The 19,155-nt window shown below is 35.7% G+C and overlaps 1 protein-coding gene across 1 annotated transcript; it reads left to right on the top strand.

Moving 5' to 3' along the window:
• The first annotated feature begins 1,492 nt into the window (after positions 1-1,492).
• On the top strand, positions 1,493-18,929 carry LOC120326681 (sodium-dependent proline transporter-like). The gene is made up of 15 exons (XM_039393008.2): positions 1,493-1,568; positions 3,119-3,275; positions 4,483-4,614; positions 8,339-8,505; positions 8,871-8,962; positions 9,682-9,820; positions 10,089-10,223; positions 11,907-12,010; positions 13,946-14,070; positions 15,176-15,288; positions 15,662-15,793; positions 16,400-16,499; positions 16,811-16,926; positions 17,547-17,723; positions 18,055-18,929. The coding sequence occupies exons 1-15, from the start codon at positions 1,566-1,568 to the stop codon at positions 18,217-18,219; spliced, it is 1,857 nt and encodes a 618-aa protein (XP_039248942.1). The 5' UTR covers positions 1,493-1,565; the 3' UTR covers positions 18,220-18,929.
• Positions 18,930-19,155: the final 226 nt, after the last annotated feature.

Genomic DNA, 19,155 nt, shown 5'->3' with positions numbered 1-19,155 from the left:
TAAAAAATGAAAAATATTCGTAAATTCACTGCAAAGGGTCAGTAATCACATATATGGGGTTATAGCGGGCACAAAGTAACTGACCGAAAACCTTGAAAACTAACATTAATATAACGAAATGCGTCATGTTTTCTTGCTTGCGCAAACACGCATCGCCTCTGATTCACGCTCGCTAGAGAACAATACTCGGCAAGAAAATATAGGTCGAATCTTTTCGTAGACTTCGTGTAGTCGAGTATGATTTATCGACACTTTTCTAAAATTCAAAACGTGTTTTTCCATTATATAAACAAGATTTCATTGAATAAACTGTTGAAGTGCCATTTTACTGTGCGTAGCTTTATGAATTGTTCTGTCTTGATGAGTATATTTATGTTGGCAGGCTTGAGTTAAGTAAACTGACTTCGAATATTTTTTCAAAAGTAATTTCTGTGTTTTGTGCGATGCGCGAGTATTAACAGCTGCGTTTGCTGCATTTAAATTTAAAAATTCTATGACGTAACTATCTTAAAGACAGTTTGAACTTTTGAAAATCTGTTTTCCATGAATCGAACCAGGCATGCTATTTTACAACGATTTTACTAGTACGTTATCGCGGCTCTGACAGAAAAGATTACCTGAAAACAATTTCACCCTTGCGTAAAAATGGGAACAAAAGTATCTCTTTGTTTGGAAAATAAATGCATCACTGCATAATTAAGCAGTCGACTGACAACGCAAACTCAGCAACGCCCATGTTTGCAGCATAAATCCTGGCGTGAACCTTTGTAAATCAGACTGATCCAACCATAGAAGAGCCATGTTCTGATCAAAAAACTTCAAACAGATAGCATTCTAATATACAAGGGCAAAAAAGCAACCGTTTTTTTGGGGAATTGCCCGCTATCAAACGATGAACATGAATTCTAAGGCCGGTAACCCCATAATTGACCTGGTTTAATTTCAAACTATATTTATATAGTTTCAAGAATGAGAAAGCAATATTTTCTTCAAATTATCTTTTGACATAGCGTGAAAATATCTTCTTTGCAACGCCTTTTTCGTTACCGACTGACATGCTGACGTCACATTCAAGACAACAACAGGTATCTGTACGGTTAATAGTTAAAAAAGATCGACGTTAAAAAGAAAAAACGCACTCGCTTAGTTTTCGTTTCTCTAAATACCGTTTTTTGTAGGCCGTCGTGTTTTAAGTAAGATTTTATGGATTATAGTTTTAGTGCAGCTGGTTTGGCTTCCGCAGGCAGTTGCCAATACGCCCCAAAAAGCGATGGCGATGCAATTTACAGTTTGTTCACTATTCTGCGCTTCTAGCCTCTTCTAAATATTTAAAAAAAAAATTGTGTACTAATTTTAATTACATATTGTTCCAGGATCCCATTGAAGATGCATACTTAGTTTCTATGTACCGAGACTCGATTTCAAAATTTGATATTTCAATATTTTATTTTTTTTTTTGCTGTTTTATTTTGACTCTATAATTTCATTTCTGCAGGCCTTATATAAATTAATTATTACAAAAATTTGCTTGAAAGTTCGTAAGAAAGTTTTGAGACTTTGACATCATGGTGAGTGTGTATTATTATAAATATATTAATCTTAACTATTTGTTCAAATTTGAAAACAATGTCTGTCTAACTTTTAAATAAAAGAAAGCCACGAGAAAATCCAAAGAAGAGGCCTTTCGGACGAGAATCCTATAAACTGCGTAAAATGTAGGAAGTAAATACGTAATAATGCAATGTTTTATGAGTGTAAAATTATCGCTGAATCACTAAACAAAATGTTTTGGTCTCGATTATTCACATAATACATTTCAATGCATTTGTTCTGCGACACTCGCATTGGTCTATTCATCGCATTCAATCTATATGCACTATACTTGTATTATATTATCGTAACATGCGTTACACAATGGGCTATGGCTATACGAATTGCTTTTGTATTACCAACACAAAAAAGAACATACAACTGAGAACATTTACTTGTTTTTGCTCCATTTAAATGTATTTTTGAATATCAGAATAAACCTCTTTAATTTCGAAAATGGAATATTGTTTCTGTAGAAGTTGCAGCAGCGGAAATTTTACGGCGCCCCAGAAGTGTAACACAGACAGTCCCCGAACTCGTAACAGAACCAAAATAAGGAAGAATCGGAATAAAACTATGGCTTAAACCTAACCTGGTACACTCACTACGGGAGTACCAATTTTACTAACACTCATTGACTAGTTTTTTGTGAATGAAAAAAGTATTGGCCGACCAAAATCTTCGTCAACACATCTAAGAAAGAAAGTGAATTTTGAGATATCAACCTTTGAATTTTTGAAAAATTAATGTTTTTTATTATGGATGATATTGTAGAAAAATATTTTGAAATCGTACCCGAAAACCCATATTGCGAGATTTTTAGGTCAGATACGATTTCACAATCGTTATAAACGTTTCAAATTGAGATGAAAATAAGAAATCGTTTATTTGACATTTGAAACTTTGTTCTTCTCATGTTACATAGTAGTTTGATTCTATCAGTGTTTGTAAATTTTCGTACAAGCAATACTTTCTGTTTTCCGTGCTGTTTAAAGCGAATCTTTAGCAAAATTCGCAAACACCTTAGCGAAACAAGATTTAAGATCAGGGTGTAAGATTTAACAGATTTTTGACAAGTTATTTCATTGTTTCCCGCTCTTTTACGCTATATTCCTTCCTCGTCGTGCAAAAAAAACAACTCGATATTGGTTCATCCCAGGCGGGCCCTAAGCTAATAATATGCGCAATTTGCACACTGGCTTCTGCATTGTTTGAATAGTTCATAATGTGCTTTTAAATATGTATTACAATAATAATAAATACCTAAACTATAGCATCAAAACTAAATCGAATACAAATTGATATTTTCGTATTTTCTATACGCAAAAGACACACAATTTCTCTCCGGCTGGGAAAAGTTGCGCTATTCAATTATATATAATTATACAGTGTTGACAATTTCACAAAAAGTTTTTACATATTGTCCTGTAGTTTTTAATACTGCAATCACAACTTATGTTAGTAAAGAACATCAATATTTGACAAAAGTCTCCGTAATTTACCTTGTTATATTCGTTGTTTTACTCAGGGCAATGACGACGAGGACAAAGTAAAGAAAGACGCAATTGGGGAAGAGAGAGGACATTGGGATAATCATGCCGAATTCTTACTTTCATGCATTGGATATTGCGTCGGACTTGGAAATGTTTGGAGATTTCCGTACCTAGCTTTCGAAAATGGAGGAGGTTCGTTGCCTACAGTTGCAAACTATCTGGTCCAATTCGTAATTTTAATCTTTAATTTATTTGAAATTCGACACTACATTATAGTATTTTGTAAATCTTTAAATCGTAAAAAAACAAGATTTAGTTACACTGTAATTTAAACGTGTATGATTCACCTGCACCACATAGTAATTCAGACAAATATTAGACTGATATTAGACTGACATGCGGAGCATGATAAGCTTTATTAACGTTAAACCCCCGCGCAAACAAAATAAATAAATCTAAAGAAATCCGTGATATGAGAAAACAAGGTTTTATTTGTGTCCTATTTCAACCCGTCAAAACAGTATTCGTCACATTGAGAAAAACGCTCCAAGTTTAAAATAACATAGAGTTCATAGACTTTACAACAATAGTTAAAGAGTATTTTGGACTTTATTATAAATGTCCACATGTGGTATTGATATTTTACAATATTTCATTTACCTTTAAAATTGATAATCAATTTATTTTCATTCGGTTGTTTTTTCAAACTATCTCAACAGTTTAAATACGATTTTTAAATTTGGTCAAGAAGAGGGAAGCCGATGAGTAGGCTTTTTAATATACGGAACCGCGGCTCTCGTCCGGTTACCCCTCTTAGTCTTAAACGTTCAAAATCATTGGTTGTCAAACTTTTTAAGCCGTGCCCCTTTTAGAATTTAGATAGCAAATAGCAAAGCGAAAATATGTTTTATCACAAAAACACGTTGAAAATACGTGGATGGAATGTGAATATCCAAAATAAAGAAATGTAAATACCGTATCTAAAATAATGCGGGCAAGATTAAATTTAACAAATATTTTTATTTTCAATAAACTTCACGCCCCCTTAAAATAGTTAACGCCCCTCTTGTGATGCGCGCCCCACCGTTTGAAAACCACTGTACTAGATGTATGAACTTGGATCGAGAGAAAGCCATAGTCGAATACCCATTAATCACAACCATATCGCGACTGCGAGGAGTCTACCAATAATTGTCTCTCATGGGATTCGTTTGAGCATGCGAAACCACGTTGGGTAAGCAGAGTACGATTACCAACGCTGACAAGTATTAAGTATTCAATACTATATTTCAAGTTTTCTGGTTCGAAATGAAATTTCGCATAAACTTCGATGTCTACAATAAAAATTTTCAGCGAGGAAGAACGCTAATTCACATAACATATTTTGAATTTATTACAGGAGCGTTTCTCATTCCATATGTCATTATGTTGGCGCTGTGTGGAATTCCCTTGTTTTTCTTGGAAATGTCTCTTGGACAATTCACTGGACTGGGACCCATCACTGCATGGAAGGCTGTTCCTATTTTCAAAGGTATGAATATTACAAGATTATTGGTAAAAGATAAGGCCCATCTAGGAGGTAACTTTACATGGGGTTTCAGTATTATTGGCTTTATTGTCTTATTGATAGAATGACAGGTACAGTAACCATCGTAATGTTGGAGGATCTCAATGTGGCAAATATTCAAATGCTCATTTACATGATGGAAGATGAAGATAAATAGGAATTTATATTACTATAAATGGACACCAAAATTATCCAACCCCTTTAGCACGAAATCGGGCACAACACTCCCACGGAGTCTCATCAACTTCGAGTTATTCCGGTTTATTGGAATCCTGCTGCAAAATCATGAGCAAGCACAGCCTATATGGTGCTACTTTTTGGTCTAATGCATATAAAGTATTTGAGGTCCCTTACGTCAATTGCTTCTACCAGAAGATTATTTTATGCGATTACGTGGATGAAAACGGCCAGATAATTGGTCAGTGACCTATAACAGAATTTAAAGCATAGTGCGACCTCTTTCAGTGCAGTGCATAAAGAACAATTTCTGAAGACATTTAAATGCAATGTATTTTCTACAAAAATGCAGTTGTGCGACATTTCACCTTACTTACGATTCGTGTCTGATATATAACGGTTTTTGCGGTTGATAGATAATTTGCACGTGCGTTCCAGGCGTACTCGTAATCTAGAACCGCGAACGAGTTAAAGCAGGATTTCTTAAACGAGAAGAATTTTGTTGTTTTCGGTAAGTAGTACTGAAATGTTACTCTGTATTCGGTGTAGTTTCATTAAAGTTCAGTTACTTAGTATTATTGTAAAACATATTCATCGGCACATCATACACTAAACCAGTGCTTCTGAAACTTTTTGTATGTGCGGCCCCAAATTATCAGGGCTAGCCCCTCATGGCGCACTTGCGCGAAAAAATGTCGCATTTAAAAAAAAAACTCAATTTTGTGATCGTGGATGTGTACTTCACGCAAGTTTGTAAACATGTAGGCCTAAGGAAAAAGGTCAACTCTTCTTCCTCATCGCTTTCTGATTTTCATTTTGAATAATAAAAAATCAAAAGCTAGTGTCCGAGTTATGCATAACAGTAACTAAAGATCATTTAAAATGATCAAACAAATAACGGAAATCAACTTTTATGCGTAGTGAGAGAGGCATAAAGAAATCCAAAATAGGCAAAGGAAGGAAAATATCGAAAAAGGTTGGGACCTATTGAATTAAAGCATTCTTTCTTGCATGTCGCTATTTCTAAGCTGCGTATAAGTTTGCACGCTTGCATAACTATTGGGATCATTTGGTCCACTGCCCCATTGCAAATGTATTAAGTAACTTAAGACTTCACAAAGTGGAAATTTTCCATTCTAAAAGTGCTGAATCATTGTATCCGATGATCAATGAAACAAGCAGCAGGCCTGTGTTAATCCGGCTACGCTGAACGACTTCTCACATTTTTAAAATTTGTTGTCGCAACGGGTCGGCCGGTGTAATTGGAGATGCCCTTTTGTGTGGGTCCATGTTGACCCGATTTGGATTTATGAAAATACTCCAAATATTTGTTTCGGGTCATATATATATATATTTCCTAACCCAGAACATATCATCGAATTTTAGTTTGATATGTATTGCTGTAAATCACGTTGGTAGCGCATCTATGTTTTGCAAAAGAAGACTTTTTAGAGCAATTGAAATTTTTTTTTGTCTCGTGTATAGGTACGAAATGTCACGGTGACATTAAACCACTTTACCAATTATAGATGATAACGTCTAGTTTCTCAAATGTGAAAACTTCTAAATATGTTTCCGTGCTTATCGTTAAGCGAATCACTCGACAAACAACTTAAGCCGACTTGAGCTTTGAATGTCTATGGTATTTACATATGCAACATTGATTAACAAACTTTTCATATATATATACTAAGAGTGGGTGAACCAGTAAACAGGCAGTTCATAAGCACTAGATTTATATCCTGTATTATCAACTTAACTAAACTAATCCACCAGCACGTTTAAGAATTACTCTGGCAAAATGTATAAAGTACGCCAGTCATACAGGTTACGATGTCTCTCTATGGCCTTTTCAGCGATCATTCCTCCTAGCGGTTCTATCCCAGCTCCTATTGATATAGAAACGGAGATACTTTCGTAGTGCGTGTACCAGCTTAGGCTTAGGCCAGAGGTCACCAAACTACGGCCCGCGGGCCGGATCCGGCCCGCGACGTCATTTTATCCGGCCCGCGGCGTCATTTTATCCAGTCCGCAATAACACACAAAAATGGCTAAATTTTTTTCCAAGGGAGATTTTCACGAGCATCGTCGTTTTTGTTTATTTCGTAACATTGGCCAATCGGCAAGATGCAAAAAAGTGACGTAATAATTGGCCTTTCCGCGTCCGCTCAGACACTTTTGTCACCCCGACAGATTTTCAGTTGTGGTTGTAAACAAAACTTCGTTTTTGCGACTTTGAATGCTACCATAACGTAACGTTTTCTGCGATACACTTGTACACTCGTGGCGCGTGCTTTCGACGAAACTAAACTGCTCCAGTGAAAGATCTGAGTAAAAATAGAAAACAATACCAAGTTTACAATAAACGGTCAAGAAATAACGGAGATATCGGAATTTTAGTACCGCCCGACTGGCCAATTTTTTCCATAATGATTGTATTACTTTTTTGATAAGAACTGAACTAAATATGGAAAAATAACACATATCAAAATCACTAATCTTTCGTTGTGCGTCACATCTATGGTATATTGAGACTATTTCAGATTTTTATTCTGGCAACGGTCATTGACACCGCCGAAAGATCGTCGCAAATAAACGCTGGAGTTGTGCATGATAGTTTGACAGTGGTTCATTGTGGGTAATAATTAACGATGTTCTGATTGTACGAACTTCATAAAAATTGTATCAAGTTAAGAAAGAAATACACACGTCCACATACATTTTATTGGTGTCCATAGACAATATCATTATTTTGCACTACGTATAACTGGAGCGTAATTTTTAAAAGCGTCGAATGTTGGGAAATTTATGCGCAAATGAATAAAAATACAAATACCAGATAATAGTTGTTTATTTTATCTAAATTATGTCAAAATTTCATAGAATTCCAAGCTACAGCAGGTAGTCGTTTTTATGAGAGGTATTTCAACAAGGCGTAACGGTACTTAGCAGACCGTAGTAGTATATATTTACGAGCAGACGTGATGCGTACATTTTTTGCCGCGGATTTTGTAACATTTCTAATTCATGACAGCAACGTTTTGATAACAGCTAAACTCAGGATAGTTGTCTAGATATAGAAATCTTGTTAATTTTTTTCCTAGGATGTTCTCGATCGATATTCTGCGATATTCCCAACATTTGTGAATTTATTGTCTTGCATTGACAAAAATATTCATCCGGCCCGTTTCAACACAATTTGAGTCATACCCGGCCCGCGGTCAAAAAAGTTTGGTGACCCCTGGCTTAGGCAATAGTTTATTCCGATTTTTTTAAATTTTAGTTCTATTACGAGCTCGGAGATTGTCTGTGTTAGAATACCCCACCTGTCAATATGGCTACGGTCCCTTTACACAACTTGATGTAAAGTAGGCGAACAAAATTAGTCATCTCCATATTGATATACACAATTCTGGAGCGCCGGTTATGGTCTGATCTGCGATCCTCTCTCCAAACAGTTCAAGTTTAACCATTGATATAACCCTGCTGAAAAAAATATTTACATTTTCAGGTATCGGATACGGAATGGTTCTTGTTTCATTTTTTGTTATCATTTACTACAACGTAATAGTTGCATACGCCTTCTACTATCTCTTCGCATCATTTACATCGGTTTTACCTTGGACCTTGTGTGATCAATGGTGGAATAAAGAAACATTCTGCAACACTACGGTCGAGGTTTGATGTTACCCCTTTTTCTAATGAAATCTGCATGTCTCCATGCGCGAAATCTACTAATATACGTACCCTTTTTTTAATTTTTTTTCAATAAAATAAATTTATATTAAATACATTTTGTATTTAATATATATTATTGAATATAATAATTCTCCGATACCAAAACGCACTTTATGATCGCTTCATTTGATCTTTCACAGTCCCTAATCAATGTAAGATACTACAGTATTATTATTATTTATTCTCAAGTACGCGAACTTCGGTTGAAATATTAAATTATATCTCAGTTCAACCTTTCATACTCATAAAATAAATTCTATATTGGTAGTGGAGGGCAACAGCAATTGACAACTTCTGTTTTTCAGGCCACGACTTCTTCACCAGCTGTAACTCCTACGGCTACAACATCGCCTGCACTTCGGAATAGATCAACTAGCATTAGTGAAGAATATTGGAAGTAATTAAGAGTATATATTATACTTGTTCCGATATAATGCAGTGTCGTGATATTAGTTGTGTTAAGTAGGGGTGTGGACGGGTTTTACACTTTCGTTATTTGTACGATTTCGTTATGTTTTGTTTGTGTCACTTACTTCACGAAGCGGTGGACATGACGCAAAGGCGTTCAGTTAACGATACCTCACATTTCAATTATATGATATAAGAAACGCACCACGTAGTTGGGAAATTACGGTACTCCCGTAGTACGTGTGCCCTGTTAGGGCATAATTTTATTCCGATTTTTCTTATTTTAGTTCTTTTACGAGTTCGGGGACTGTCCGTGTTAGCCAAGTGAATATACCCCCTGCCCATAGGTTTCAGTCCTTTTACACAACTTGATGTAAAAAAGGCAATTGAAATTAGTTACCTCCATATTGGTACACATACTTCTGGAACGCCGAAAGTACATCCAGTTGACCAAGATTTATAGCTAGTTCTGACGCAGAACGCCACCTCATTTTCGAAAATGCTTAGTAAATCGCTCAATGTCAAATGCTTTGACAGAAGACTGTCGAACTCATCTGAAAGTTTGTAAAGTAAATTATCTGGTTACAGATCAAGACAGTAAGAATGCTTGCTCTCGAATGATAGATACGAGGTAGTTTCATTGGAATTGTTGAAACTGTTTCCATATGTGCTTATTATCCGGTCTTAACAAATTTCGAATCTATTTAGATACCGTGTACTTCGTATTGATCAAAGTACTGGCGTTGGAGACCCAGGGCCAGTATTGTGGGATTTATGTCTTTGCCTTCTTCTGTCATGGATTGTTGTGTTGCTCTGCTTGATTAAAGGAATAAAATCTTCTGGAAAGGTACGAAACAATTTTTTTTTCGTAACGGCGTAGTTCCTGCCTGACCAATGATTAGTTGGTAGTCATGATGGAAGCTAGCATGGTGGAATTTTTATTATATAGCATACGTATATCTTTAATACAGATCATAATTTGCTTAATTTAAAAAAGGTTTACAAAAACATTTTCATCATTTTAATCTCGATATTCGACCGACAAGTTAATCATTAGTTCAAATAAACCTTAATGCTTTTGTTTTTTTCAAGTCAGTTCTATCCACGCATTACAGGTCGTCTATTTCACTGCAACTTTCCCGTACCTTATTCTGGTAATCTTACTCATACGAGGCTGTACTCTGGAGGGCGCATACGACGGGATTATTTTTTACGTGAGGCCAACATGGGAAAGACTACAGGATCCTAAGGTTTGCTTCATTTTTTTGGATCTTTTGAACAAAGGCCCTCGCCAAAGCTCAAAATTGGTATATATATATATCTAATTAAAGTTTGGGTAGTAGCTAGGAATGCAGATTGCGCTATAAATTCAAATTTTCAAATTATTCCTAATCGTTACCGCGACTGGATATATACCGGTAATTACTAATTTTTATTTTAAAACGTGATGGGGGTGGTTTTCTCAATTCTCACATGTTTGGCTTTGTATAAAAGATCAGCGTTTTGTACTGGGCGTGAGCAAGAGGTCGAACTGATGCCCGAACCTGGTGTCTGGCGGTAATTGTTTTCTTTGGCATGCGTTATAACTTTTCAAAGCTCAGTTTTTGCAATTATTTAAAACTACCTCCCATTGTTGCATTGGTCCCTAAATACCCGGTCACTATGGTCGTCTATTTTAACTTCGCTTGCTCTAAGCAAGCCTCAGCTTTGTGAAAACGCGTGTCATCACATCGCTCGGGCGTGGGCAACACCTAATTTCATGGTGTATGTTGATTTATGAGAGGATAGCTGAGATTCTCGCCGTCGCCGAGAGGTTAATGTGACCGATATATTTCCTCCTGTCTGTCTACATTTGAACCCCCGTACACACTTTTAATTTCATGCTCGATTGATCTTGTAGAAACCTGCAATAAATTTATATGTTTTGAGGGTTACAGCACCTCAAGTCGTGCATGTATTTTGGTTGTTGATTGTGTTAAACAAATACGTCGGTGTTTGTGTACAGAAAAATCGTGCAAAACAAAATCTGCGCAGCGGAACTGCGGTTCTTTTCAAAAAATGCCAAATCATTCTGCAATCTTTTTACGTTTCTTCGAAAACAAGGGAAATATAGTTGTCGTAGGGAAAGATCGTGACAAATGGCAAACGTTTTTGCCAGAAATTGAAATTTGACTCGCTCAGTTGTTTAGGACGTTGGGTCAATTAATTTCGTGGAATTTGATTTTTTGCGGTGTGCGTGCATGGATTGAGTTCTACATTGTACCCCCCTAATGTGAATGGTTGCTCCTCAAGTGTATAAATAAGGGGAAAAAATAGCATCTTTGTCTCTTATTTGCTTCTCGATGGTAAATTTCATTTTAGTATTTCAATGGACGCTCCAAAAGTGTGTGTACCAATATGGAGGTAACTAATTTTGCTCGCCTACTTTACATCAGGTTATGTAAAGGAACTGAAACCTATGGACAGGTAGATGATATTCACCTGGCTAACACAGACAGTCCCCGAACTTGTAATAAAACAGAAAATCGGAATGAAATTATGGCTAAACCTAACCTGGTACACACACGACGGAAGTACCTTTCAATGACTTGGTTTAGTTTGACTATGTTAGGGTGCTTTAAAATATAATACAAGTATTTATGCCATATACCTTCGACGACATTGAGCGATCATTGTCAATAAAAAATATAAATTGAAGTATACATACTGTTTTGGAAACAGATAAATTATCTAGACTCTACTAGAGTCTCAGTCGAATTAGAACTGTGAAGCAGCATTGGACCAAGCCAAATGTTATGTTTCGTAACCAAAATCAGTCATGCGTGTGACATGATGAAGTACGGTATTACCCGCCGTGCCCAATATATCCTGATTAGTGTGTACTTGTGTCAAGACGTAAAAATTAAACGTAGAATATAATATTTGTATTATAGGTATGGAGCACAGCCGCAGTACAAATATTCTACTCTCTTGGAATCGCATTCGGAAGCCTTCTTGCCTTTTCGTCATACAATAAATTCAACAACAACATTGTGAGGTGACTTCATTTTCGACTTTACTAGCCACTGTGCACTGATTATTTCGTAATAATGATTATATATTACTATCGAAGTAGTGCGGTACATGTAAATGTATGTTCTGTGTTTCATACTGGTAAACCGCCTTATCCGATACAGCAGCTACTTTTGTGTGTTGTTGATTAAATTCTCAAGTAGGCGACTTAGTCGTGTTAGGCTTTAAACCAGGGGTGGCCAACCTATGGCGCATGCGCCAAACGTGGCGCATTGCATGATTAGAGGTGGCGCATTGCATCTTTAACCCTTTTCATGCCAAAATTGTTAATTGCACTTGGCTTATCCACGCCAAGCCGTTTTTTTTGCGATTTACATGCTGACTTTTGATGGTACCTAAAATCTATTCTCCTTACTCCACGTCGCCCACTTACGGCTTGTTGGAATTAGAAACAACAGGCGATTATCGACGTTAGCTTTTGGACGGACTTTATGACATTCATTCTAGACTTTTAGCAAAAATTAGTAAAATTTAATATTTTTTCTCTACTGAAGTAAAAAGTTCAGAACTTCTGGAAAAATAGAAAATCGTCATTTATCAGCTTGAAACATGGATTTTCCATTGCCCAGACTTCCCAAGTATCTCCCAATAACCATTGAACAACCAGTTGAATTGCCCAAGCCCAATTTATTATAAATCAACCCACAATATGCTGAAAATGACCCCTAAATACCATCTTTTTCATCCAAACTTCAAATGACCGTTGTCAACAAAAGCAAAGCGTAAAATCGCTTGCTGTGACGCAAGTACTAATCTCGAAGAAGCCTGGAGTAAAATCACGCGACGCTGGGCCAAACAGCTTCTTAATCGTACCTTTTTCTCTTCGTTGTTAAAAACAGCTTTATTGCGTAATGCTCATAGAGCAGAATGCGTTTTGCTCCTACTTTCAGGAAGGCTGTAGTTTTTACTTAAAGCATGGCGTCACAATGGTTCCCTGTTTCGTAATCACTCGTAATCTGTTTATCGTAAATTGCTCGAATTTTTGCGTAGATACGAGAATTTTCTTTGAGTTAACTATACATATACGTGTGTATATATGTGTGTGTATTATAAATTTATATAATTTCAACAAGAAGCGGACATTAGGCGTGGGAATACAAGAGATTTACGGCGCATCTGAAACATTATGTTTAAAACGTGGCGCATGGTATGTGAAAGGTTGGCCACCCCTGCTTTAAACCGTCATTCATTTTGGCTAATGACGAGACGGGAAATTCCAATAAGATTGCTGCATTTATTCTCAGATGCGCACGATTTGGTCGGGTTTCACATTCCACAGAGATTGTATCTTCATTTAATGACTGCACCATTTATATTTGCACAAAACTTCTTTGTGTTTCATAAGGGTCAAATAGGGTTCAAATTATGCCCATTTTTAATTTGGTATATTTTTCTAGGTCATGGTGGTTAGTGATTATCAGGCCAATTGTCTTGTCAAAACCTACTTACTCTCCCGGAACCCAACAATAGCAGCCAGAATTCAATGCTTTGGCTTAGTATTTGTTTGCTAGTTCACTGTTTATACGAGTCTTGGTCTTGAGTAACATCTAAAGTGAATGGTTTTTCAAGTGAGCATCCTGAATCTCCGTGCAAGATTGCGTAAAAAAGATTATCGAGAAAGACTGCACCGTGCAGCATTCGGAGCGTCGCTCCAGAAGTGTGTGTACAAATATGGTAACAAATTCTGTTCGCCTACTTTACATCAAGTTGTGTAAAGGAACTGAAACATATGGGTAGGAGATATATTCACTTGGCTTACACAGACAGTCCCCGAAAAATCTGAATAAAGTTATGGCCTAACCCTAACCTGGTACACATACTACGGGAGTACATTCGCAACCGTCTGCATATTTTGCATTCCCTTTTATAGTTACTTTTATTGTTCTTTTTATTTGTGCAGGGACACTCTGATTGTGTCAATTGGCAATTGCGCGACCAGCATTTTTGCCGGCTTCGTGATTTTCTCCGTTCTTGGTCATATGGCGTTCAAGCAGAGAGTTATGGTGGAAGACGTGGCAGATACAGGTAAACCATAGGACTAATGTAGTTTCGTTAAAGAAAAAAAAGTCATAATACGAAGTCGTCGAACACGTCCGACATGCTTAGAATTTAGAAATCTGAGCTTTACGATCAATGTTGCGAATTTCTTCGCCTCTTTATCGAAAAAACGATCTAATTTAAGAAAATAAATAGTAAAAACACATCAGGTCTTTAACAGCCTGATTTAGATCTCGACGTACCTATCCGATTTCTTATTGAAGCCCTTCTGCTCTTCTTTTTGAGCCTTTCTCCTGTCAGATAATTGCCAATTGATGTATGTTTTTGACATCCTCAGTCAATAGTCTATCTATGCTGTTCAATGGTGCGTAGAAAGAGGTTCACGCAAGGCAATTTTTCACCTGGAATCCTTTCGTATAGATAAACGTTTGAACTTGGGAAACGCCAAAATAAATAGTGATAATGCACCTTGGCGTTGAAAGCCTAAACCTTTAACAACTTGTCATATTTAAACGTGACTTGTATACGCATAAGCAACGATATATTAAATTACCGCGACGAAATGGAATAAAAAAAAATTTGTTCAGGTTCAATAACAACTATTTCACTGTAAAGTATATTAAAATTTACAGAATTCGATGAAAAATTGACTTAATATTTTTTTTTTATATATAAATATTTATATATAGTTCATATTTTTTTTATTTAATCTATCATTAACAGCTTGCTGAACATATAGTTTCATTTATAAGGTTTAAAAATTTTATTATAACTGTTTTTGTACAGGGAGACTTAAAAACAAAAACAGAGCTCCTAAATGTCTAATTGTTTTTATGCAAATGGCGGGAATTATCAAAATAGGTTTAGATTTAAACTTCTGTTTGAGTATGTTTTATTGTACCTGATAGTTTCAGGAATCTGGGATATTTTGCACAAAAATTAGGTTCTCTATAGTATACTATAGAATATGTCCAAAATGACCTTATCGGCGTTCGAGAAAGACTTGCAAAGTTAAGAACACTGCTTGTATTCTGTCTAATCAAATAGCGTTGCAAATACTACAGTATCATTATCTGACTGCATCAGTAAGCTGAGCCTTAATTTTACATTTTATCATCATTCGATGTTACAGGTCCTGGACTAGCATTCGTTGCTTATCCACAAGCAGTTGCTTTGCTTCCTGTACCGCAGCTTTGGTCGATTTTATTCTTCTTTATGCTGTTGACACTCGGATTGGATAGTCAAGTTAGTCCTTTATACTTATGGTCGCTAAAAGGTCTGTTGTTTCTTTTGAAACGGGAAAATTCCGCAGTATAATATGCGATCATGTGCAACTGCAATATTTACTCACCTTGAAAAAAAAAGAAAATTTTTAAACGTTTGATACTTTTCAATTGTAAATATAATTGCATATTTAATCAGATAAAGACTGAGGCAACATCGATGATATCTGCATATATTACACTAATGTTATGTCAAACAGTCTTCTTTCCAGTCGCCGATGCTCATTGACGGGGTCCTACTACACACTTGAACTTATTTTTTTTTTAACAAATTTTCAACGCGAATCCGCGATTTACTTTCAGTACAGAAATAATTCACTTGCTTTTGTATTTAGTTTGGAATGACTGAAGCCGTACTGACGGGATTTATCGATGAATTTCCAACACTTCTTCGACCTCACAAAGCAATCTTTACCACCCTAGTCTGTGTTGTCTGTTTCTTGATTGGATTAATTATGGTTACACCGGTATGAAATAGAATTCTAGAATTTTTTGTGTTCAGAGAAACCTTTGTTTTTGCTACTTTTTTTTGAAGCGATTTCTTTGTATAGTTATCCAGTTACGTTAATGTTTTTCATGTAATTCATATACCCAAAATACTCAATATTCAAGTTGATGCAATCTGAAAATGTGCCCAGTATTCAATGCTTCATTTTATATATACTATTTTATAGTTTATAAAAATGCCCTTTTCAAGTAGACTTGTGATATAATTAGGCTCTGTACAGTCGAATGGGTTTTTACCCATTCACGCAGTAAAGTCACACTTGCTCGAGAATCTTTTTGAAGACATTTATGTCCCAACAAAAACTATAATTTTGGAATCTTTCTAACAATTTATTATAACAGTAAAACCTGTTGAAATATCGACTGTCAGTTTAAATGCGTTTAATATTCCATTTTTTTACTTACTAAGACGTATCTCTATTTTATCAAAAAGCACCAAGATTATTCTCTGATTAATGTTGTTAAAACATAGTCCACAATATTTTCTTTGATTGTATTACCCCGAATACTGTTCATGAAGTGTGGAATTTTTACAGTTCTTTCCTTACGATATTTTAAAATTCCAGGGAGGATTTTACTGGTTCAATTTGTACAACTGGTATTCGGCATGGTATGGCCTGCTATTTCTGGCTCTGATGTTTGTGTTGGCTATATATTGGGGATATGGTAAGTACAATCTATGTGCTTCTCGGAATTCGTTCTCTACGCCTTTCAATTATCTATTCATACAACTCTCTTTTCCAAGCTCTAACAATTACCCAAAAAGAATATATTTTGGAAAACACCAACCCTTCAGACAACGTCTTGAAAAATTCGATATTTCATTTATGTTATATATATTGATACGAGTCTGTGTGTGTATGGTTAATTCCAATTCATGAAAGTATGTTTGCCGAGAGTTCAAATAATGGTATTTCACGATCTCTTATGGCCATTGTAGTTTGAAATATGAAAAGTTGTTTTCACGCCGTTTTTAGGTTTTCTGTTCACGTATCGTTGGAGGCTGGACAAAGACATTGAACTTATGTTGGGAAGGAAACCAATGTGGTATTTCAGAATCTGCTGGGCTTTTGTTACACCGGTCATGCTTGTGGTAAGTAGCCAATCAGTGTGAGGCTAGATTTTAGTAGGTTCTAACTATAATATTATACCTCTGTCATTGTCTGATTTCAATGGGGCAAAAGGCAAAAATGGAAAATAGACTACAAAACACAGTAGATGAGAGAATTTGCTCAAACTAAAGTCAATGCAAAGTTACAGGTAACCACTGGAATGCAAAGAGACTACAATTTCATGTATGAAGGTGCACTCACTCAAAGGGAAGATACTCTTCTTTGAGCTAAATCACAGGGGCTAATGCTATGCCAAGAGTTATGACTATTACTTTCAGTCCTGACACTGGGGAAATAGTTGTCGAAATGAGGTGGAGTGATTTTCAAATTAATTTACGGAGTCGAAAGGTCATTTGATTGACACTACAAGAATTGAAAGTTGAATTTTAACATAAACTGAACTCGAAGATTGCAGACGATATCGTAGCCGAACTTCATTATTATTGAGCCGTATTGTTTGTATCTGGAGTCATAATTCTGAATTTTGTTTACCGGAGTCGGAGTTTCTGAGCATATCGAAGTCGAATGGACATGAAACCATTCTCCAATAATAAAGGCCCTGAACTTCCAAGTAACTGAAAACTAATATCTCAATTTACAGTTCGTCATTGTGATGGCATGTCTCAGCTATGGACCGATATCGTTGTCTGGAGAAGTATATCCAAAATGGGCGGATGACCTTGGTATGTGCATGTCAGTTACAATTGCAGCGGTTGTGCCGATATATGCAGTATATGCGATGATAAAAGCTGTGGTAAAAGGGGATTCGATTAAAGATGTAAGTATGTGTGCCGTGTATGCATTTGGTTTATCTCAGGAAAAGGTGCAATAAAATTTTTGATAATACGAGCCCATGTGGAATTCATTTGACTTTAATCCTTCCACTTCTATAGTACGCAATAGCTCCTGTCCCAACTTATATGGATATCAATCGTCGTAATCTGTTACATGTTAAAATAATTCTGCAAAAATACAGCAAAAATTAAACCACTTCCAATACAAAACTGCAAGTTTTTGATTGAAGTACCTTGTTAATGGTACGTGTCGCACAGCCATTTAAAACATAAAGTTCGGTCACTTTTTATCGGATGCCATTCTTATTGTCACAGCTGTTCAAGCCGGACCCATCGTTCTGTCCAGCTGATCGAACCATTGCTTACGATCATCTTCATGGAGCTGTGAATGATCACAAGATGACTGCTTATGCCGTCAGTCCGTCTTCTTATCAACAGAAAGTGGATGATTCAATTCCAAACGCTTATCCTGAATTGTAAAGAGATACGTTTCTCATAATATCTAGTCCTACTAATACTGAAACTTAACTCCCCTAAGTCAGCAGTAGAATAGTTCTAAAATATTGCATTAAATCATTTCTTTCTACTTTTTCTATGATGTAAAAAAGGATCGTAAATGAGAAATACGCGGCCGCGATATTGTAACTCCGTTATCAGTAAAAATCAGACTATCGGAAAATCCCCTAGGATAATTACATATCAAATAATATTAATAAGCTGTAATGGGCAGTAAATAAATATATAAAAGTGATTTGATGGTAATTCGAAGGGAAATTGTACAGAAAGAAATCTACCGCTATCTACACTATTTCCTTCGCTCGAAAGTGCCGTTCCACTTTATTTTTATATTTATTATGTGCGGTGGGTGTATTCAGTATAACGAAAAAATAACTACTTGTTACTAATCACGACTTTTCCTACGTTCTATGAATATCAAATTGACAACGGTGAAATATACTGAAAACGGTGATATATACTGAAAATAGATGTATAAAAAGTTCATTTTTACTTTAAAAATAACGTATAAGCTTGATTTTTTATGAATGAAGCGAAAACGAGTGTAAAAATATTTGTTTTTTTTTGTTTGCTGTTGTATAGGTATTTTTATACTATACAGTGCATACAGATAATGTAACATAGTAATTTTTATATATTCAAATATATGAATAAAATACATAACACTTTGCACAGTAATGCATCTTTATTTCTAATCGGATTGTAAAAAGAGCGGCAAAATATACAGTAGGTATAAAAATTTGCCAAGAGACAGGATTGAAGTTCATTGAATAATAAATTATTTCATTATAAATAAGCGCACATGATTCAACCGAGATTGACAAAAGTTCTATTGAAATAGCAAATAATATTTATATACATAGATATGACGGATATAAAAGAGGTCTAGCTATATTAACA

This window comes from Styela clava, chromosome 4 (assembly GCF_964204865.1).
Source record: "Styela clava chromosome 4, kaStyClav1.hap1.2, whole genome shotgun sequence".
Taxonomy (NCBI): domain Eukaryota; kingdom Metazoa; phylum Chordata; class Ascidiacea; order Stolidobranchia; family Styelidae; genus Styela; species Styela clava.
This window is presented reverse-complemented; position numbering and strand designations above follow the sequence as displayed.

Bases quoted from the DNA above. Each gene is read 5' to 3' on its own strand.
- LOC120326681 (XM_039393008.2), top strand. The intron at 8,506-8,870 runs GTTTGATGTTAC...TCTGTTTTTCAG, and splicing joins TCTGCAACACTACGGTCGAG to GCCACGACTTCTTCACCAGC. The intron at 10,224-11,906 runs GTTTGCTTCATT...TTTGTATTATAG, and splicing joins AAAGACTACAGGATCCTAAG to GTATGGAGCACAGCCGCAGT.